This window comes from Oncorhynchus clarkii, unplaced genomic scaffold (genome assembly GCF_045791955.1).
Source record: "Oncorhynchus clarkii lewisi isolate Uvic-CL-2024 unplaced genomic scaffold, UVic_Ocla_1.0 unplaced_contig_337_pilon_pilon, whole genome shotgun sequence".
Lineage (NCBI taxonomy): Eukaryota > Metazoa > Chordata > Actinopteri > Salmoniformes > Salmonidae > Oncorhynchus > Oncorhynchus clarkii.
In genome coordinates this window covers 72,055-95,811 of record NW_027260835.1, presented here as the reverse complement: position 1 = coordinate 95,811, position 23,757 = coordinate 72,055, and the positions used below count along the sequence as shown (strand labels likewise).

At 43.1% G+C, this 23,757-nt stretch overlaps 1 protein-coding gene and 1 long non-coding RNA gene across 4 annotated transcripts; both read left to right on the top strand.

Annotated features, from left to right (window-relative positions):
- Positions 1-1,016: 1,016 nt before the first annotated feature.
- On the top strand, positions 1,017-17,464 carry LOC139401861 (somatostatin receptor type 2-like). 3 transcript variants are annotated; one of them, XM_071145852.1, is made up of 3 exons: positions 1,017-1,050; positions 14,185-14,956; positions 16,017-17,464. In XM_071145852.1, exons 2-3 carry the CDS (start codon positions 14,246-14,248, stop codon positions 16,425-16,427), a joined length of 1,122 nt encoding a protein of 373 aa, XP_071001953.1. In that variant the 5' UTR covers positions 1,017-1,050; positions 14,185-14,245; the 3' UTR covers positions 16,428-17,464. The 3 variants fall into 3 exon arrangements, with proteins under 3 accessions (XP_071001953.1, XP_071001954.1, XP_071001951.1); XM_071145853.1 differs by lacking the exon at positions 1,017-1,050 and adding an exon at positions 1,070-1,457; XM_071145850.1 differs by lacking the exon at positions 1,017-1,050 and adding an exon at positions 1,464-1,833.
- A 22-nt stretch (positions 17,465-17,486) lies between these two features.
- LOC139401862 (uncharacterized) lies at positions 17,487-19,592 on the top strand. Its single transcript, XR_011633172.1, has 2 exons — positions 17,487-18,026; positions 18,062-19,592. It is a non-coding gene; the product is annotated as an uncharacterized lncRNA (long non-coding RNA).
- The last annotated feature ends 4,165 nt before the right edge of the window (positions 19,593-23,757 follow it).

Here is a 23,757-nt window from a genome sequence, read left to right as displayed (position 1 = left end):
AACAACATGGATTCAATCAGTGTGTGTCAATTAAATGGAAGAAGGAATGGTGGGGATTTCAAGGAAAACAGCCATTTAGAAGTCTGTGGTTATCTAATGTGAATGGTGAGGGGAGAAGAGGCAGGATTCGGTTTGACACACACAGCCATGGCTTTTATCTGCAGTGTCACAGATACAACCCCCCGGGAATGTCCGCTGACTGGCTTACACTCTGTAGGATGGCAAGGATCATGTCCAAAGAGTGCCAGCAGCACGAATGACATAAGTCAGAACGCTACAGCAAGTAAGAACGCTACAGACAGCTATATTGATCCTCTAATACAGGACTAGTAAAGGCGCAGTGCACTACTTTTGTGAGAGAAAAAAATTATCATAATATAGATATTTATATATTCCGATTTTTCAGGGGTCCCGCAGCACCCGCAGCAACCCTACTTCCCGCGGCTATGTGAATAGGGTGCTATTTGGGACTCACTTTGACTCTTCCCCCTGGTCACAAAACATTAGAGGAAAGGACATGGTAGTTTAATCTGTTACACAATAATTATTGTTCCACACAGTTTCATACCAGGGTTCAAATACTGTTACAAATATTTTTAACACTTACCTTTTTTGGGGCTTTTTTTCTGCCTTCCAAGAGTTTTGAATTTTGGGGGACTTGTGTCAGGCAAGCTTAATCAAGCCCTAGAGTATTTTAAATGATTTCGAATAGTATTTGAACCCAGGTCAACAACTAACTATGCTCATGGGAGTGCAACAGGTCAGCATGACGGAACAGAACAGTGTTTGCCGATCTTTTTATACCAAAGATAACGGTTGTCTGTCAGCTGCATGTTGTTTTGTCTTTCTTTGCGATTGGAAGCTGTCGATGAACCGAAGGGTAAACGCAACTGTGTGAAGAACTTGGTTCTCGTCCACTCAAAGCTATGTGTGACGCTGGCTGGTATGGTGTCTAATGTCCCCTCCTCTACCCCACTGGTTGGCTACTTTCACAATCCAGTTCGAATGAACAGTATGTTTGTCATAGGCTGCACAGCAAAAATACAAGAGGTATCTGGCATAATTTAGCTCTAATAATTATGCTAACATAACGACTATCATTTTCAATACATTTGGTCAATATATTACTTGATGATATATACGCCTATAATCAATAAATCATGACATTTCCAATAATTATGTTTAATCTCACAACTCAAATGAAGACCGGAGGTAAACAAGGCTTCAGCTCACTAACCACCTTCATCTTTTCGTAGTGTGCTGGCTCAGTCCTAACGTAATAGCCTGGTGACAACGAGGTTACTGCATGCTTTTATTTTATTAAATGGGAGGAAACGGAGAAGGAACGGGGAAATAATGGACCAGTAACTCCATCTGTGTTTCGGGCTGGAGAACAGTAGCAAGCAGCAGCAACAGCCCTGTACGAGGTGTCTACCCGGTGCGTGTCATTACAAGCTGTGAGTAGCTAATACAAGCTGCGCGCGCTCCGCATCTCCACTCTACCCGGCCCTTTTCACTCAAGGCATTCTCTGTGCGCACCTTACCATGTAGCCAGACGCACAGAGTCGTGACACATACATTTATTCATTTTCTTGCGTAGACAAATTTTCAATGATCTCGATCTTTTTTATAACTTATTTCAGCATGATGGCAAATTATCAAAGGTTGTTTATTTTGAAAGGTGAATTCAAATGGCAGAGCTGACAAACCTCGTTTCGGCTGAACGTATTGGAGAGGTGTTTGAGAATGTTTCATGGTGGGAAATGAAGACCCATTGAACTCAGATAAACGGAATAAAGTTTTACGTTGGATTATATTTAATCGATTTTAAAGGTAAGGAAAATATAGAAATGTGTCATTATCTAAAAGCAATGTTATATCGGGTCTTACAATTTTCCAACTGACATTTTCTGTCAATTTAGGTGTATGAAAAAATTATCTAGTCTATAATTCTGTATGTATTGTCACATTCATAGACTGTGTGATTTATGACACTATTTTATCAGATAACTGTCATTGGATTAACTCTTTCATGTTGCGCGTATTTCAATTTTGATGGTTCCAATCCCTGACCACTCTCTGTGATCACATCGGAAACGTGGATTTGAATGTTCTGATCATCGGCTCAACAGGGTCTGTTGCTGCAAGAACAAACAGATGAGTAGCTCCTTATCGTCTACTCCAGATTTCCCACACAGCCCTTTAAATCACTGCGCTAAACGTTGGTGACAGAGTCACTGTGTGCCTGAAAAGACAGAGCGGAGTAAGGTGGCAGAACAAGATGGCAAGCTATCAGGTGCATCGTGCCAGTGCTCTACAGTGCGTTGAGTTAGAATGCGACATAAGGGGCGGCAGGTAGCCTAGTGGTTAGAGGTTTGGGCCAGTAACCAGCAGGTAGCCTAGTGGTTAGAGGTTTGGGCCAGTAACCAGCAGGTAGCCTAGTGGTTAGAGGTTTGGGCCAGTAACCAGTAGGTAGCCTAGTGGTTAGAGGTTTGGGCCAGTAACCAGCAGGTAGCCTAGTGGTTAGAGGTTTGGGCCAGTAACCAGCAGGTAGCCTAGTGGTTAGAGGTGTGGGCCAGTAACCAGCAGGTAGCCTAGTGGTTAGAGCGTTGGGCCAGTAACCAGCAGGTAGCCTAGTGGTTAGAGGTTTGGGCCAGTAACCAGCAGGTAGCCTAGTGGTTAGAGGTTTGGGCCAGTAACCAGCAGGTAGCCTAGTGGTTAGAGGTTTGGGCCAGTAACCAGCAGGTAGCCTAGTGGTTAGAGGTTTGGGCCAGTAACCAGCAGGTAGCCTAGTGGTTAGAGGTTTGGGCCAGTAACCAGCAGGTAGCCTAGTGGTTAGAGGTTTGGGCCAGAACCAGCAGGTAGCCTAGTGGTTAGAGGTTTGGGCCAGTAACCAGCAGGTAGCCTAGTGGTTAGAGGTTTGGGCCAGTAACCAGCAGGTAGCCTAGTGGTTAGAGGTTTGGGCCAGTAACCAGCAGGTAGCCTAGTGGTTAGAGGTTTGGGCCAGTAACCAGCAGGTAGCCTAGTGGTTAGAGGTTTGGGCCAGTAACCAGCAGGTAGCCTAGTGGTTAGAGGTTTGGGCCAGTAACCGGCAGGTAGCCTAGTGGTTAGAGGTTTGAGCCAGTAACCAGCAGGTAGCCTAGTGGTTAGAGGTTTGGGCCAGTAACCAGCAGGTAACCTAGTGGTTAGAGGTTTGGGACAGTAACTGAAAGGTTGCTAGATCAAATCCCCTGAGCTGACAAGGTAAAGATCTGTCATTCTGCCCATAAACAAGGCAGTTTACCCACTGTTCCTAGGCCGTCATTGTAAATAAGAATTTGTTCTTAACTGATTTGCCAAATTAAATAAAGGTAATATTACATGTATAATAATAATAATAAGAATAACATGTAAGGATCCAGTGCTTCAAAAGACAGAGCAGAGTAAACTGTCAGAACAAGGTAGAAATCTGTCAGGTAGTGCCTGAACAGCACTCATGTGGTCCATTCTAAACCAAAGCAATGTAAAGCGTTGACCCAGCCAGTGAAGAGAAAGTGATGTAAACTGGCAGACCATCTATCAGGTGCCTGAACAGAGATCTATTATATTATATTCTAAACCAAAGCAATATAAAGCATTGAGCCTGAAGAGATTAGAGATTACAGGAGTAATGTTTCGGAACAAGATTTCAATCTATCAGGTGCAGGTTCAGCCCACACATTCTATTTTATTATATTCTAAATCAATACACTGTAAAGCATTAAGACAGCCTTGGTTTATGCGAGCTGACCCAGAACGCCTTGGAGCAAGAGCCTATCCTGCTTCTGTAGCGTGAGGCAGCTTGAGTAACCTCATGGACAGGACGCTAGTCTATGCTAGTCTAGGCTGGGCCTTAACCGAAATCTCATACCTCCTTATCTCCTTAATGCTGAGTGCCAAGCAGAGACGTATCAGGTCACAGTTTTACAGTCCTTGGCAGTGTGTGAATTAAAAGGGGGGGGGGGGGGCTCTGCCCCCTGAATGAGACATGAGCTCCCCTGAATGCAACAAGGGTCAAACTTTGGGGGGGGGACGACTCTAATTTATGGGTCCAGTCCACTAGCGAACTATCAACATTGTTTTGACTGGGCCCCTCACAGTTTTCCACACCAATGAGCTCGGGACCGACAGACAGCGACAGTATTTGCATCCCGTATTTCAGCCTCTTTTTCTATCAGGTGCCAATCAGCCCACATGCTGTCTATTCTATTGAGGCAGTGCCTGAGAAGACAGAGGGAAGTAATCTGGCAGAACAATGAACCAGGTTTCTAAACAACCCACAGGAGCTCTTCTAGTCTATTCTTCTCTATATTCTATTCTATTTCATTTTATTCTATTTCATTATGTATTTCAATTCTACCACTAGGCTTAGATCCAGACTACTGAGACTGAACCACTTGTTGACGAATTGCTCAATGTTGCATTCAATACATACTGTACAGTGCATCTATTCATAGTTCAGGAGCCAACGTCAACCCACCAACTTCATTTCAACAAGTCCAAAATGTACATCTAAACATGGAGCAAACATGTTGCATCATGCATCTGAAATGGCACCCTATTTCCTATGGGTCTTGGTCAAAAGTGGTGCACTATGTAGGTAATAGGGTCCCATTCGGGATGCAGGATATAACAGGGAATTACACTGAGTGTACAAAACATTAGGAACACCGTGCTAATATTGAGTTGCACCCCCCTTTGCCCTCAGAACAGCCTCAATTTGGTGGGGCATTCTTTGAGGTGTTGAAAGCATTCCACCCGAATGCTGGCCCATGCTGACTCCAATGCTTCCCACAGTTGTGTCAGTTGAGTGTGAAAAAACGAGCAGTATTGCAGTTCTTGACACAGGCTTAAAAATCCTTCTTTAACCTGTCCCCTCCCCTTCATCTACACTGATTGAAGTGGATTTAACATGTGACATCAATAAGGGATCATAGCTTTTACCTGGCTTCACCTGGTCAGTCGATGTCATGGAAAGAGCAGCTGTTCCTAATGTTTTGTACAAATCAAAAAATGTTTATTTGTCACATACACATATCTAGCAGATGTTATTGCAAGTGTAGCGAAATGCTTCAGTGTATAGTAGTGTTGTGAATTTAATGCATTGATAGCAACCGTTTCAGTTGTTGGGCTACTCTCTTTGTCTCTGGCACAGTAAGTGACGAGCTAGCTTTTCAATAAACAAAATAATGAGGATTTCTATCAGCCTAATCGAGGTTTTCTTACAAGGCTGGATTTCTTCTAATGCGACTGTCGCTTTACGTATAATGCTTCAGGGATAATGCTTTATGTATAATGCTTTATGTATAATGCTTCAGGTATAATGCTTTAGGTATAATGCTTTATGTATAATGCTTCAGGTATAATGCTTTAGGGATAATGCTTTTGGTATAGTGCTTTAGGGATAATGCTTTAGGGATAATGCTTTAGGTATAATGCTTTAGGTATAATGCTTTAGGGATAATGCTTTAGGTATGATGCTTTAGGGATAATGCTTTATGTATAATGCTTTAGGTATAATGCTTTAGGTATACTGTTTTAGGGATAATGCTTTCGGTATAATGCTTTAGGGATAATGCTCTAAGTATAATGCTTTAGGTATAATGCTTTAGGGATAATGCTTTATGTATAATGCTTTAGGGGTAATGCTTTAGGTATAATGCTTTAGGTATAATGCTTTAGGGATAATGCTTTAGGGATAATGCCGTATGTATAATGCTGTAGGGATAATGCTGTAGGGATAATGTTTTAGGTATACTGCTTTATGTATAATGCTTTAGGGATAATGCTTTAGGTATAATGCTTTAGGTATAATGCTGTATGTATAATGCTTTAGGTATAATGCTTTAGGGATAATGCTTTAGGGATAATGCTTCAGGCATAATGTTTTAGGGATAATGCTTTAGGGATAATGCTTTAGGTATAATGCTTTAGGTATAATGCCGGGAGCCACTTGTGGATTTGACAGCTCTAATGTAATTCCACCTCTGACACTGCCAAACAACTGCTATGTGGGTGTCAGCTAGCGTGGACCTGATAGAATGGAGCCCACGGGCTGCGCCCCAAATGCCACTCTATGGGCAGTGGACACCCTATGGGCAGTGGACACCCTATGGGCAGTGGACACTATGGGCCCTGGTCAAAGTAGTGCAGCACAAAGGGAGGGAATAGGGTTCTATTTGGGACGAACACATGGACACGTGGCCCAGGCAATGTCATCATCTGTTTTACTGTTTTGTTTTCAACATCCCAAATACCCCTCCCTCGTATCTGGTGTTGCTTATTTAACACAACAATACCCATATCTCAGACGCCTCCGAGGCAGCTTTCACTGTACAGGAGGTGCAATGACAAATTGGCATAATGAAACATGTTATGATGTTGATATTATCTCAGGTTGGCAGGGGGCATCCTTCCCACTACGTGCTGACACCGAACTGCACTCTAATTTGACTCTGTCACGGCTCACTGATTTTGGTGCCGCAGTCCTTCCTTTCTTTCAATTACATAGGCGGGAATCATTTACATACTAATTTGCATTCATTCCCACCCCCTAATAAATACACATTTTCTATAACAGTGTAGAGGAGTAACCTTTGGGTTGTTATTTACTGAGGGAAGACTATAGTCTAGTATCAAGTGAAGGACAAGCAGTTCTCAGGAAGGGGGCTGTGACTGGAGAGTTGACTGTATGACTTCCCTATGCTATGTGTGTGTGTGTGTGTGTGTGTGTGTGTGTGTGTGTGTGTGTGTGTGTGTGTGTGTGTGTGTGTATACGTACGTGTATGTGTGTCTGTGTCCATGCATACGTGTGTGTGTGCCAATGACTGGAACGAACTGCAAAAATCTCTGAAGCTGGAGACTCTTACCTCCCTCACTAGCTTTAAGAATCAGCTCTCAGAGCAGCTCACAGATCACTGCACATAGCTCATCTGTAAATAGGCCATCCAATCTACTTCCTCCCCATACTGTATTTGTTTATTTATCTTGCTCCTTTGCTCCCCAGTATCACTGCTTGCACACTCATCTTCTGCACATCCTACCATTCCAGTGTTTAATTGCTATATTGTATTTACTTCGTCACCATGGCCTATTTATTGCCTTATCTCTCTTAACCTACATCATTTACACATGCTGTATATAGATTTTTCTATTATTGACTGTATGTTTGTTTATTCCATGTGTAACTCTGTGTTGTTGTTTGTGTCGAACTGCTTTGCTTTATCTTGGCCAGGTCGCAGTTGTAAATGAGAACTTGTTCTCAACTGGCCTACCTGGTTAAATAAATGTGAAATAAAAAACATAAATAAAAATGTGTGTGTGTGTGTGTGTGTGTATGTGTGTGTGTGTGTGTGTGTGTGTGTGTGTGTGTTGCAGTGAGCTAGACTAGCAGACATGACAACATAAATGAACTGTAACCCTGTACTCAGACTTGTGATAAAAGGCAGAACTGAAGCTGTTCCATTTTGTAATTAAAAGGAGAGAGAATTCCAAGGGAAGCTCTCCATACACACCAGGGCCCTACTGTTGCAACTTTTAATCTGCTGTGTGATTTTACTTGATAAGGGCCTTTAAGGCTGAATGGTAAAAGAGGTACCCAACATGCTGTGAAACCAATGACTGAGTGCATAAACAGCTGGGCCCTCCTACAGAGATGTCATGACTCAAGTCCCTTACTAATGCTTTTGTGTGGGCAGTGATGGCCCAATTCAATATATTTCAACGTATTCTCTGTGAAACAATGAATTGTACAGTGCCTTCGGGAAAGTAATCAAACCCCTTGACTTTTATTGTTACAAAGTGGGATTCAATGGATTAAATTGTCATTTATTGTCAATTATCTACAAAAGATACTCTGTAATGTCAAAGTGGAAGAACAATTCCAACATTTGTAAAAAAAATATATATATACAGTGCCTTGCGAAAGTATTCGGCCCCCTTGAACTTTGCGACCTTCTGCCACATTTCAGGCTTCAAACATAAAGATATACAACTGTATTTTTTTGTGAAGAATCAACAACAAGTGGGACACAATCATGAAGTGGAACGACATTTATTGGATATTTCAAACTTTTTTAACAAATCAAAAACTGAAAAATTGGGCGTGCAAAATTATTCAGCCCCTTTACTTTCAGTGCAGCAAACTCTCTCCAGAAGTTCAGTGAGGATCTCTGAATGATCCAATGTTGACCTAAATGACTAATGATGATAAATACAATCCACCTGTGTGTAATCAAGTCTCCGTATAAATGCACCTGCACTGTGATAGTCTCAGAGGTCCGTTAAAAGCGCAGAGAGCATCATGAAGAACAAGGAACACACCAGGCAGGTCCGAGATACTGTTGTGAAGAAGTTTAAAGCCGGATTTGGATACAAAAAGATTTCCCAAGCTTTAAACATCCCAAGGAGCACTGTGCAAGCGATAATATTGAAATGGAAGGAGTATCAGACCACTGCAAATCTACCAAGACCTGGCCGTCCCTCTAAACTTTCAGCTCATACAAGGAGAAGACTGATCAGAGATGCAGCCAAGAGGCCCATGATCACTCTGGATGAACTGCAGAGATCTACAGCTGAGGTGGGAGACTCTGTCCATAGGACAACAATCAGTCGTGTATTGCACAAATCTGGCCTTTATGGAAGAGTGGCAAGAAGAAAGCCATTTCTTAAAGATATCCATAAAAAGTGTTGTTTAAAGTTTGCCACAAGCCACCTGGGAGACACACCAAACATGTGGAAGAAGGTGCTCTGGTCAGATGAAACCAAAATTGAACTTTTTGGCAACAATGCAAAACGTTATGTTTGGTGTAAAAGCAACACAGCTGAACACACCATCCCCACTGTCAAACATGGTGGTGGCAGCATCATGGTTTGGGCCTGCTTTTCTTCAGCAGGGACAGGGAAGATGGTTAAAATTGATGGGAAGATGGATGGAGCCAAATACAGGACCATTCTGGAAGAAAACCTGATGGAGTCTGCAAAAGACCTGAGACTGGGACGGAGATTTGTCTTCCAACAAGACAATGATCCAAAACATAAAGCAAAATCTACAATGGAATGGTTCAAAAATAAACATATCCAGGTGTTAGAATGGCCAAGTCAAAGTCCAGACCTGAATCCAATCGAGAATCTGTGGAAAGAACTGAAAACTGCTGTTCACAAATGCTCTCCATCCAACCTCACTGAGCTCGAGCTGTTTTGCAAGGAGGAATGGGAAAAAAAAGTCTCTCAATGTGCAAAACTGATAGAGACATACCCCAAGCGACTTACAGCTGTAATCGCAGCAAAAGGTGGCGCTACAAAGTATTAACTGAATAATTTTGCACGCCCAATTTTTCAGTTTTTGATTTGTTAAAAAAGTTTGAAATATCCAATAAATGTCGTTCCACTTCATGATTGTGTCCCACTTGTTGTTGATTCTTCACAAAAAAATACAGTTTTATATCTTTATGTTTGAAGCCTGAAATGTGGCAAAAGGTCGCAAAGTTCAAGGGGGCCGAATACTTTCACAAGGCACTGTATATATATATATATATATATATATATAAAATAATACAGTAATATATATCTTGATTAGATAAGTATTAAACCACCTGAGTCAATACATGTTAGAATTACCTCTGGAAGGAATTGCAGCTGTGAGTCTTTCTGGGTAAGTCTCTAAGAGCTTTGCACACCTGGATTGTTCAACATTTGCACATTATTATTTTTTAAATTCTTCAAGTTCTGTGAAGTTGGTAGTTGATCCTTGCTAGACAGCCATTTCCAAGTATTGCCATAGATTTTCAAGCCAATTCAAGTCTAAACTGTAACTAGACCACTCAGGAACATTCAATGTCATTTTGATAGGCAACGGCAGTGTATATTTGGCCTGTAGGTTTTCCACTAGAATTTTGCCTGTGCTTAGCTCTATTCTGTTTATTTTTATCCTAAAAAAACTCCCTAGTCCTTGCCGATGACAAGCATACCCATTACATGATGCAGCCACCACCATGCTTGAAAATATGAAGTGATGCTCAGTGATGTGTTATGTTGGTAAATACAATGTTGTTGATCCATCCTCAGTTTTCTCCTATCACAGCCATTAAACTCTGTAACTGTTTTAAAGTCACGATTGGCCTCATGGTGAAATCCCTGAGCGGTTTCTTCCTCTCTGGCAACAGAGTTAGGATGGACGCCTGTATCTTTGTAGTGACTGGGTGTATAGATGCACCCTCCAAAGTGTAATTCATGACGTCACCATGCTCAAAGGGATATTCAATGCTTGCTTTTTTGCCATAACAAACGGGTTGAATACTTATTGACTCAAGACATTTGAGCTTTCATTTGTAAAAAGAAACCTACATTTAATCCATTTTATATTCAGGCTGTAACACAAGAAAATGTGGAAAAAGTCAAAGGGTTTGAATACTTTCTGAAGGCACTGTATATTTTATCCCAAATGGGATCCAAATCAGGGGACATGTGCCCTCGGTTAATGGGCTTTAATGGAGCATGATGCCTATGCATTCGTGGACAGGATATAGGTCTATCCCCATCAATCTTCGAAGATCATGGGGCTTACCCAGTACTGATTACCACAGGCTGACTGTAGACAGAGGCTGCAGCTGAACCAGCCAACCAAGAGTCTCTCTCTCAACAGACACCTCCAGGGCCAGGGTCCTCATTTATGATGTTATGTAAATTTCACACTCAATTTCTGCATATGCCATTTCTGAAAAGTCTGTGCACTTACAATAATATTGAGATGTATAAACGTGGCACAAGCCATACATTGCATGTTTCCCGTTATATATCAGGCCTGTCATAAAACTGTGTGCGCCTGAACGAGCATTAAAACTCTGCCTGGAAGACGCCTCCATTCACCTTTTATAGTGACAATAACGTCCTGTATAATGTGGACCTATTGCCATTTGGCCACTGCATGCAAATGACAAATTGTTGTTCAATATTTAGTTTATCAACAGATTATTGGGTTTATACTGTATGTCCAGCCTTGGTATGCGATGCAATCTCAACCACACTGCACACTGCCCTAACCCATCTGGACAAGAGGAATACCTATGTGAGAATGCTGTTCATCGACTACAGCTCGGCATTCAACACCATAGTACCCTCCAAGCTCGTCATCAAGCTCGAGACCCTGGGTCTCGACCCCGCCCTGTGCAACTGGGTACTGGACTTCCTGACGGGCCGCCCCCAGGTGGTGAGGGTAGGCAACAACATCTCCTCCCCGCTGATCCTCAACACTGGGGCCCCACAAGGGTGCGTTCTGAGCCCTCTCCTGTACTCCCTGTTCACCCACGACTGCGTGGCCACGCACGCCTCCAACTCAATCATCAAGTTTGCGGACGACACAACAGTGGTAGGCTTGATTACCAACAACGACGAGACGGCCTACAGGGAGGAGGTGAGGGCCCTCGGAGTGTGGTGTCAGGAAAATAACCTCACACTCAACGTCAACAAAACTAAGGAGATGATTGTGGACTTCAGGAAACAGCAGAGGGAACACCCCCCTATCCACATCGATGGAACAGTAGTGGAGAGGGTAGCAAGTTTTAAGTTCCTCGGCATACACATCACAGACAAACTGAATTGGTCCACTCACACAGACAGCATCGTGAAGAAGGCGCAGCAGCGCCTCTTCAACCTCAGGAGGCTGAAGAAATTCGGCTTGTCACCAAAAGCACTCACTAACTTCTACAGATGCACAATCGAGAGCATCCTGGCGGGCTGTATCACCGCCTGGTATGGCAACTGCACCGCCCTCAACCGTAAGGCTCTCCAGAGGGTAGTGAGGTCTGCACAACGCATCACCGGGGGCAAACTACCTGCCCTCCAGGACACCTACACCACCCGATGTCACAGGAAGGCCATAAAGATCATCAAGGACATCAACCACCCGAGCCACTGCCTGTTCACCCCGCTATCATCCAGAAGGCGAGGTCAGTACAGGTGCATCAAAGCTGGGACCGAGAGACTGAAAAACAGCTTCTATCTCAAGGCCATCAGACTGTTAAACAGCCACCACTAACACTGAGTGGCTGCTGCCAACACACTGACACTGACTCAACTCCAGCCACTTTAATAATGGGAATTGATGGGGAATTATGTAAATATATCACTAGCCACTTTAAACAATGCTACCTTATATAAATGTTACTTACCCTACATTATTCATCTCATATGCATACGTATATACTGTACTCTATATCATCGACGGTATCCTTATGTAATACATGTATCACTAGCCACTTTATACTATGCCACTTTGTTTACATACTCATCTCATTTGTACATACTGTACTCGATACCATCTACTGTATCTTGCCTATGCTGCTCTGTACCATCACTCATTCATATATCCTTATGTACATATTCTTTATCCCCTTACACTGTGTACAAGACAGTAGTTTTGGAATTGTTAGTTAGATACTTGTTATTACTGCATTGTCGGAACTAGAAGCACAAGCATTTCGCTACACTCGCATTAACATCTGCTAACCATGTGTATGTGACAAATAAAATTGGATTTGATTTGATTTGATTTGGTATAGGCTCTGAGATTAAATAGGTAATGATGTCGCGCTCCTATTGCACGTCAATACTGTAGCCTGCCCATACTGTCAACGATTATTTATGTATGCAGGGCTTACAAATGAGGCCCCAGGAACCAATGGTCTGAAGTGTGATTGTAACACAGGTTACGCAGTGGTTACCAAGTTACATAAGGACATTAGTAAATACATACCCAATGCATTGGAGGTAGGGGAGAGCAAGCTGCCCTGTGTGCCAGACCTGGGTTCAAATAGTATGTGTTCTTTGAGTGTTTGATTGAGTCTGTCTGGAGTGCCAGAGGTGTGGGGTTTACAGTTCTGGGACTATTTCATTGGTTCCATTACGCCAGGCAAGCTCAATCAAGCCCAGGTAAAGTATTTGAAATAATTTCAAATAGTATTTAAACCAGGTCAGCCTGCCTGTGTGGTTTCAAAAGCCATCTCATCTCTTCCTGGTTTGAGACAGGTTATTATTACAGTAGTCTGTGATGAGCATAGTTTTATTGCAACAGCACAAGCGTGGCACACTCATTAACATCCTAATCAATTAAGTCAACAGCATGTGCCGTCCTCGGAGCTGAGGGGGGCAGAATTACCTGCATTGTCTGGAAAGACAATCACTTTTAGTTATGCTACAGTCTACACTTAAGCATTTGTAGACAGTCATAATAGTCTTCATATTGTTATACTCAGTGGTGTAAAGTACTCAAGTAAAACTACTTTAAAGTACTACTTAAGTAGTTCTTTAAGGTATCTGTACTTGACTATTTATATTTTTGACTACTTTTACTTAACTACATTCCTAAAGAAAATAATGTACTTTTTACTCCATGAAACCCAAATATACTCATTGCATTTTGAATGCTTAGCAGGACAGAACAATTCCCACACTCATCAAAAGAACATCCCTGGTCATCCCTACTGCCCCTGATCTGGCAGACTCACTAAACACACATGCTTTGTTTGTAAATGATGTCTGTCTTGGAGTGTGACCCTGGTTATCCAGAAAAAAAAGAAAATTATGCATGTTTAATAATATAAGGAATTTGAAATAACTTGTACTTTTAAGTATATTTGAGCAATTACATTTACTCTTCCTACGTAAGTATATTTATAACCAAATACTTTTAGACTTTAACTCAAGTAATATTTCATTGGGTGACTTTCACTTGAGTCATTTTCTATCAAGGAATCTTTACTTTTACTCAAGTATGACAATTGGATACTTTTCCCACCTCTAGTCATTGCTAATATAATAAGCTAATATTATCAAACGTGTTTAAGCCGAGCTTGGACAAAAAGGGTGCTAAACAGAGGGACTTGGAAATCCAAAACAATTTACCCCAAGTAACCTCAACTTAGAAAAACAAGAACTGCAATGTTCTTTGAGGTTCATTAGGGACAAAAGAAAGTAAGATTGTTTCTAATGAAAATCTGAGGGGGGAGGGGAACAGAGAGTAAACGTACATTTATATTTCGTAACTGTGTGCTGCTATATTTTGTGAGGCCTTTCAAAAATGTTTGTTCCCTAGAGAAAGAGACTGAGAGACAGAGCCAGAGAGAGTGCGAGAGGCCACATTGATTCTGTTATTTTCTTCCATCCACGCAGGTGGGATGTCATAGTCCGAGTTCCTTGGATATCTGAGAGACATTGAGGAACCAGTGCCACCATGGACTCCTGGGTGTTCCCCTCCTCGCTCCCCAACCTAACCGAAGAACCCCTGATGTACGACAGCTTTATTCTGGGCAACGAGTCAACGGAACCCAATGGTACCTATGCGGGCGACAACACGTTCAACCAGACCAGCACCATGGTCATCACCTTCCTCTACTTCCTGGTGTGTGGTATCGGTCTCTGTGGCAACGCCCTTGTGATCTACGTCATCCTGCGCTACGCCAAGATGAAGACGGTCACAAATATTTACATCATGAATTTGGCAGTCGCAGATGTTCTGTTCATGTTGGGGTTACCGTTCATCGCCATTCAGCTGGCGCTGGTCCACTGGCCGTTCGGTGCGGTGCTGTGCCGCGTGGTCATGACCGTGGACTCACTCAACCAGTTCACCTCCATCTTCTGCCTTATGGTCATGAGCATCGACCGCTACCTGGCCGTTGTGCACCCCATCCGGTCCACCAAGTGGCGCAAGCCACGTATGGCCAAGACCATCAACCTGGCGGTGTGGGGGGTGTCACTCCTGGTCAACCTGCCTATCATAATCTACAGCGGTTTAATCACCAAGCACAACAGTTGCTTCTGTACCATCGTGTGGCCGGAGCCTGAGGAGGCCTACTACACCGCCTTCATGTTCTACACCTTCGTCCTGGGTTTCTTCCTCCCGCTAATGGTCATCTGCCTGTGTTACCTTCTCATCATCATCAAGGTCAGTCTCATGGTCATCTGCCTGTGTTACCTTCTCATCATCATCATCAAGGTCAGTCTCATGGTCACCTGCCTGTGTTACCTTCTCATCATCATCAAGGTCAGTCTCATGGTCATCTGCCTGTGTTACCTTCCCATCATCATTAAGGTCAGTCTCATGGTCATCTGCCTGTGTTACCTTCTCATCATCATCAAGGTCAGTCTCATGGTCACCTGCCTGTGTTACCTTCTCATCATCATCAAGGTCAGTCTCATGGTCACCTGCCTGTGTTACCTTCTCATCATCATCAAGGTCAGTCTCATGGTCACCTGCCTGTGTTACCTTCTCATCATCATCAAGGTCAGTCTCATGGTCATCTGCCTGTGTTACCTTCCCATCATCATTAAGGTCAGTCTCATGGTCATCTGCCTGTGTTACCTTCTCATCATCATCATCAAGGTCAGTCTCATGGTCACCTGCCTGTGTTACCTTCTCATCATCATCATCAAGGTCAGTCTCATGGTCACCTGCCTGTGTTACCTTCTCATCATCATCAAGGTCAGTCTCATGGTCACCTGCCTGTGTTACCTTCTCATCATCATCAAGGTCAGTCTCATGGTCATCTGCCTGTGTTACCTCACCATCATCATTAAGGTCGTACTTGTTTTACATTGTTCTGCCACCACTACGGTGTCCATATTAGGACATAATCAGTGTCACCTCCTGAGACCAAGGCGGACTTACATAGATGAGACTGACTACTGCCATGACTACTGCCGTCTTTCTATACTTCTATTTTCATTTCATCCTGACTAAATTGTTGTGACCTATCTATCGTATGTTGTAATGGTAGCACAGTATGTCTACTTTAATCTATCCTTTTCTTCTTTTGTTTTTGCCTGTGCGGTGAAGTGCCTTGAAATGTAGCTATATTTACCTATATTTTAAAGTGGGCTATACAGATAAAATCTATAATTAATACTACTATTAAAGTGAAGTCCTCAGGGATCTGTGTCAGGTCTTCTAATATTAATGTTTTTTTTAAAGATGGCTATACAAATAAAATCTATAATTTTTTTAGGTGAAGTCGTCAGGGATCCGTGTTGGGTCCACTAAGAGGAAGCGCTCGGAGAGGAAGGTGACCCGTATGGTGTCCATCGTGGTTGCCGTGTTCGTCTTCTGCTGGCTGCCCTTCTATGTCTTCAATGTGACGTCGGTGACAGGAACCATCTCCACCACGCCCTTCCTGAGAAGCACCTTTGCCTTCGTGGTGGTCCTGGGTTACGCTAACTCGTGTGCCAACCCCATCCTTTACGCGTTCCTGTCGGAGAACTTCAAGAAGAGCTTCCAGAACGTTCTGTGTCGGAAGAAGGTGGGCGGGCTGGATGTGATTGAGCGCAGCGACAGCAAGCAGGACAAGTCGCGCATGATGAATGACCCCACGGAGACTCAAAGCACGCTGCTCAATGGAGACCTGCAGACCAGCATTTGATGCTTGTTAATTCTAATGCATCCCTTATGTGCGATCTATACAGACATCTTTGATTTCACATCAACTCTCCCTCAACCTCACAAGCTCACCACACACAAACAATTAAACTAACAAAACGCACACGCACACACACACAGAGAGAGAAACAAACACACAGGTGTTTCTGCAGGTGGAATCGGTCATCCTGACCTGTTATCATGCCCTATGAACAGCTCACATAGGGAGAGTGATTGTAGTTGATCTCATGGTGTGATATTTTGTAAGCATTTTCTTCTCCCTGTGGACGAGATTAAAAAAATGCCAAAGGAACTAAGCCCTCATGGTGTCTGCTCCTCAACGGCTGTTATCATGTTCTTTATGTCTCATATCTCTGTTTACCAACTCTCTCTTTACTTTCTTAAAAGACATACAATGACATGACATTGGGTTTTCCTGGTCGTAAAACCCATACATTGTGAAATCTTCATAAAGGAGAGAATACAAACTGTAGTTGTGACTGCTCTCCGGTGTTTGGGTGGAAAGCTGAAGATGTGTACTGAGTGTATTGACGCTGGTGGACAGTGACAGGATCATGTGAGGACCAGAACAGGGTTGTGTTCATTAGGCCCCAAACGGAAGAAAAGAGACTGAAACCGGGAAGTGCTACCTGAAATGGTCTAATAAGAAAGATGCGTTTTCCGCTGCAGAGCACTTTGACATGTCCCAGACTGTTACCTACGGTTACTGATTGACAGCAGACGAGACTTAACCATGGAGAACAAGGATTCCCTGCACAGATGTTTACACTAGCAGGGTGAACCACCACCTCAATCAGTCTTTGTCACATTGTCCTGTAGCCAAGATAAATAGCAGACTAGGACGTAGGAAGTATGCCAAAGTGAGACTAGGACTATAGCAGACTCACTGTGTGCATATTGTCTGTTTACAAAGATTGTGTCCAAAATGGTGGGCAGAATGTGGAATTAGTAACATGCCTCTATTCTTAGATACTGTATTACTTAATACAACAGTGAGCAGCAGGCCACATCACCTCGGGATCACTACACCAAGGTGAGTAGAGATACTGGGACTACTTTGAAATGACATAAAAACACATGATATCCCACATTGTTAATTTGCTGGCACAAGTCCTGCTGAGACTTATACTGTCCAAATATGGACTCCGTAAAGTCGGTTTAACATTATGGTTGACCTTAGTGGGTTTTTTTAACCTCAGAAAGACATATTTGCTGTGGACAAATATTCATCAGTGAGTCATGGACCTACAGCGCACAGCTGAACAGAGTTACAGAGTTGGAATCACATGACCTAATGATGACTGTATGAAGTCCCCCGATAACTATGAATGCACCCTTACTATGTAATTGAACAGTTTCTCTCTCTGTGTGTGTGTGAGAGAGTGAGTGTACACGTGTGTGTGTGTGTGTGTGTGTGTGTACTGTACACAGTGTTTTATTTGATACAGCATTCAGTCCAAGGCCATGATTAGTAGAAGTGTAGAATGAGTAGATATTGTACCCAATATGGGTACCAGGTGACCTCACCAGAAAAAACTCAGGGCCCAAATTATAATTCTAGCCCAGAGTGTTTCTTGGTCGGGTTATTATTATTCTAGCCCAGTGTTTCTTGGTCAGGTCACATGACCAGTAAGGGTGCAGAGTCCTACTACAGAGATGAATGCTGACATTTTGTTATATTGACGGTATTAGCATGGCATCGACCAAGGCTAATCACTAACCAAACTGCTGCTAGACTGTATAGACTCCAATGTGTGCTGTATTTGTCAAGTCAACATTGTCATGTCGTGGTTGAGAATCATTTAATTCATTTTTCGTTCAAGCTGAATAGAACTGTTTGATAGTTTAGATAGCGAAGACAATGCATTTTTCAATCCTATTGTCCAGTCCTATTTGAAACCATCCCTTGTCACGTTTCACCTCATTCATAAATTGTTGCTATTGCTGTTATGTTGCAGTTACAGAATAATGTCCAGGAAAGACCAGTCTTTGCTTCAGCAGGTATTAAATACTGTAGTGGTCTTCTTTGCTGTAAATTAAGCAGTGCTAATCTGTTTCTCCATCAAGCATCATTTCTTCAAAGCCCAAAGAACAAATCCACAGTCTGATCAGTTACAATTCAAAATGGCAGTCGTCAGAAACACTGCAGGTCATGCTACAAACACCGATAAATCTCTATCGCATCGTGGATTCATTATTTGAAACAGTTACCTTTAGTTTGGCAGCTGTTTGACCTGCATCTGACCCACATTTTATAGCTGGTCTTCAGGCTTGCCGAGTCATGTTGTGTTTGAGATGCTGAGCTCATCACAGGCTACCCAGGCCTAGGGCAGGACAATCACCCACATACCCCTACTATTTCTGAGAGGTCAAGTCTACTCATCCCAGGCCACCCATGCAGGCCCAGGGCAGGACAATCACCAACCTATCCCACACTGCCTGACAGGTCAGCTCTGGCACACTGGCATATGGAGCATTACCACTGGGCACACACTAGTTCAATCAACATTGTTTCCACGTCATTTCAACGTGGAATAGACGTTGAATTGACCTCCGTTCCCAGTGTGCCCTCGCTTTGGGAAGTCAGAGGTCACGCTGAGGCCTCCAGTCTGAGCGATGTGAATTTGAGAAGGGCTAGAAAACATTGTACCCCTATGGGGTTGCAGCAGTGTTCATTCTACTCCCCATCATCATCACTCCCTAAATCTCACAGTTATAACCTGTGGATGGATCTATGCCTATATGGTAGTGTGTACTATACTGTAGATCTAGCTAGAACAGTCAGTACAAAGCCTTCTCCTCTTACATAAAGGTTCACCTGACCCAAAGTGCCATTGTCTCCAGGTGCCATTGTCTCCAGGTGCCATTGACGCCATTCCATTTGTTCTGTTCCAACCATGATTATGAGCCGTTCTCCCATCAGCAGCCTCCTATGATACAATAGTTTATATTGGATTTGTCTTTACATTTTGAATACCATCACATTTGATTTGCAATTGACAGAGCAGTGGTTCCCAATACTGTTACGTGTGAAGGAGAGCTCAGGCTCCATAATCTGGCTTCAACCTCCATTATGAGTGGCCGCTGTATCTTTGCTTCGTGAAAAACATTTTCAGAGCTTTTTTGACTAATAAAAAATCTGACCATGGCCTTTTTTTTCTTTTACATTTCTCATGCTTATTAGACTTCATTTGAGATTACAATATTACATGCTGTTGTTCGTTTACAACCTGCAGTGGGTAATATGTTAGGATAGCAGCACATTTTCATCCAACCATGGCACCCTGGCTTGGCTACATTGTCTGTAGACCTTACAGAATGGGGACCATGACTACACATCCTACAAGTGCTGACGTAAATTGATATGTTATTAGCTATACAAAGTTTCAGGCTGTTGTAGAACCGTTGCAAATAGCTAGCCAACATGGTTATTGTGATATAAAGGGCAACTCTATAGCCTCCATTCACCATGTGTCCATTACTCCTATTATTCTCAGTAGATAGAAGTTGCTGGCTGCTATGGATGATGATGGTTGATTATCTTACGGTGACCACACTAGGACATGCCCCTGTCCGCACTAGGACATGCCCCTGTCCGCACTAGGACATGCCCCTGTCCACACTAGGACATGCCCCTGTGCACACAAGGACATGCCCCTGTCCACACAAGGACATGCCCCTGTCCACACTAGGACATGCTCCTGTCCACACTAGGACATGCCCCTGTCCACACTAGGACATGCTCCTATCCACTCCACTCTTCTCAACTAGAGTCTGTTGCTGAATGGTTTAATTTGTTTGCCTCTGTACAAGGAATTAGTATTGCTCAGGGGCATTCTCTCTCTCCGATTCCATTCTGCCATTATGTAATGTTTTTGTACAAAATATATATTTAGCATTGTTAATATTATTGCTGTTCCTTAGAAATATTGTTCCTTTGTTTGCTCATAAAAATATTGCAGTTGCATGTGTGCGTGTGCTTCTTCATGAAAAGCTCGAGAGTTGATCTCCTTACCACATTGTCCATCACAATGATGTACACAGTAAGCCTAAATCCTGACTTTAATAAGTGTAAGAGATTCGAGAATTGATTAATAATCTCAAAATACAATAACAGAATACATTTAGTCATGTCACATCCCTATCAGGGCCCAAGAGCATTCAGTGAAACACTGCCTCTCTGTGGTGAAAATACACTACTACATGAAACAGTGACTGGATTCTCCATGGTGTCTTTTCCTACTCAAGCCTGTGATTTCTGAATCGACAGTGGAGGCTGCTGAGGTGAGGACGGCTCATAATAAATGGCCGGAACGGAGCAAATGGAATAGCATCATACACATTGAAATCATGTGTTTGATGTGACACCATTCCACTGATTCCGCCCCAGTCATTACCATGAGCCGGTCCTCCCCCCAGCAGACATAACCAGATAATTCCATACCGTACCAAGGCCTGTACTCCTGTCTTCCATCATCTAATAATGATAGGGAAACAGTAACTACTGGAAAGTCTAGGGGCGGTTTCCTTCACACACTTGTCTTGGACTAAAACAACAACTCAATGGACAATGTACACAAAAGTAATCCATCAAGTGACTTTAGTTCCACACCAGTCCATTCAGTATCATGCAATGCAGGAGCACAGCAAACAACCATCTCTCTCATCCCCACATGGCATCCTGAAGTCCTGAACCAAAGATTGTAGGTTAGCAACAGCCTTCCTCCAAACTAAAATTGCCCCAGTAGCACTGACAGTATAGCTAGCTACAGCAGTAGAAGTGCAGTCAAATCTCTACTCTTGCAATATGCAGTCTATAGACATACATTAAAAGGATTCCCGGGCAAGGTGAATGGTGTCCCATTTATTACTATAGAACTATTGTAGTCATGTTGTACTATACCTGTGAGACCACATAGAGCAGCCTCAGCCAATCACCACCCAAACAGTGAAAACCTCACCTAAATACAGTCGTGGCCAAAAGTTTGAGAATGACACAAATATTAATTTTCACAAAGTCTGCTGCCTCAGCTTGTATGATGGCAATTTGCATATCCTCCAGAATGTTATGAAGTGTGATCAGATGAATTGCAAAGTCCCTCTTTGTCATGCAAATTAACTGAATCCCCTAAAACCATTTCCACTGCATTTCAGTCCTGCCACAAAAGGACCTGCTGACATCATGTCAGTGATTCTCTCGTTAACACAGGTGTGAGAATTGACGAGGACAAGGCTGGAGATCACTCTGCTGATTGAGTTCGAATAACAGAATGGAAGCTTCAAAAGGAGGGTGGTGCTTGGAATCATTGTTCTTCCTGTCAACCATGGTTTCCTGCAAGGAAACACGTGCCGTCGTCATTTCTTTGCACAAAAAGGGCTTCACAGGCGATATTGCCGATATTGCTGCCAGTAAGATTGCACCTAAATCAACCATTTATCGGATCATCAAGAACTTCAAGGAGAGCGGTTCAATTGTTGTGAAGGCGGCTTCAGGGCGCCCAAGGAAGTCCAGCAAATGTCAGGACCATCTCCTAAAGATGATTCAGCTGTGGGATAGGGGCACCACCAGTACAGAGCTCGCTCAGGAGTGGCAGCAGGCAGGTGTGAGTGCATCTGCATGCACAGTGAGGAGAAGACTTTTGGAGGATGGCCTGGTGTCGAGAAGGGCAGCAAAGAAGCCACTTCTCTCCAGGAAAAACATCAGGGACAGACTGATATTCTGCAAAAGGTACAGGGATTGGACTGCTGAGGACTGGGCTAAAGTCATTTTCTCTGATGAATCCCCTTCACGATTGTTTGGGGCATCTGGAAAAAAGCTTGTCCGAAGAAGACAAGGTGAGCGCTACCATCAGTCCTGTGTCATGCCAACAGTAAAGCATGCTGAGACCATTCATGTGTGGGGTTGCTTCTCAGCCAAGGGAGTGGGCTCACTCACAATTTTGCCTAAGAACACAGCCATGAATAAAGAATGGTACCAACACATCCTCCGAGAGCAACTTCTCCCAACCATCCAGGAACAGTTTGGTGACGAACAATGCATTTTCCAGCATGATGGAGCACCTTACCATAAGGCAAAAGTGATAACTAAGTGGCTCGGGGAACAAAACATTGATATTTTGGGTGCATGGCCACAAAACTCCCCAGAACTTAATCCCATTGAGAACTTGTGGTCAATCCTCAAGAGGCGGGTGGACAAACAAAAACCCACACATTCTGACAAACTCCAAGCATTGATTATGCAAGAATGGGCTGCCATCAGTCAGGATGTGGCCCAGAAGTTAATTGACAGCATGCCAGGGCGGATTGCAGAGGTCTTGAAAAAAAATTACAACTTCATGTAATTGTCAATAAATGCCTTTGACACTTATGAAATGTAACATCTGACAAACAAAAGACACTGAGGCAGCAGACTTTGTGAAAATTAATATTTGTGTTATTCTCAAAACCTTGGGCTACGACTGTAGACCCAAACAGTGGGCGTGGTCAATTATTAGGCTGCAGGACCTGAGAATGAGGTAAGGCATAATATGCCATCTAAACTGACATTTCCTAAAACCACCATGAGGTTATGGACTCCACTAGGATCTATTAGAACGAGTCTAACTACTATGGAGGGCTTCAGGGAAACAGAATGACACAGCAAGAGAAACAAGTTAGTAAGCATCATGCATTAAAAGAGCTTGAACGGGATCTTAAGCACAAACACATTCGTAACGTAACATACGAAATGGATGACAGACACAGCTGTGCTCACGGAGGATCTCTAACCACTAGGCTCCCTGCTGCCCCAAACTACACTATAGAGGGCTTCAGGGAAACTAGTATCCACATCTGTGGCAGGCAGTTCTCTATCTTCTGTCTCTGTGTTGGTGGTTTACCTACAGGGATGTATTCAGTGACGGGAAACACTGAGCTTTAAAGATAATTTCCTATTCTATGTCAGCTATTCGTTCTATCGGACATTAATTTCTACTAAATGCATTTCTATCCAAACGTTGTCATTCAACACCACAAAACTGCACACTACACTAGAGAAGAGATGGAATAGATTTGAAACGGAAGAAATCAGGCAATGGAGACAGAGTATGTTCTAATTAAAGAGAAAAAAAGGACCGCATGAGTTTTGTTGAGTTTAAATCACTGAAACGGACAATGTCTCTCCTCTCACCTTCTTACACTTTAGGGCTGCGTTCCTGAATGACCTCTGGGTGGCGCTCTTCTCATCGGAAGCCTTGGTGGTGCGACCATTTAAACGTGTGATTTCTCTGTTCTGGCTCAGGGTTCAATAATGGACTATCTGTACCAGACCAGAG

Coding starts and splice junctions, on each gene's coding strand:
- LOC139401861 (XM_071145852.1), top strand. CDS start 14,246: ATGGACTCCTGGGTGTTCCCCTCCTCGCTCCCCAACCTAACCGAAGAA. Junction 14,957..16,016: donor ACCTTCTCATCATCATCAAG/GTCAGTCTCATG, acceptor TAATTTTTTTAG/GTGAAGTCGTCAGGGATCCG.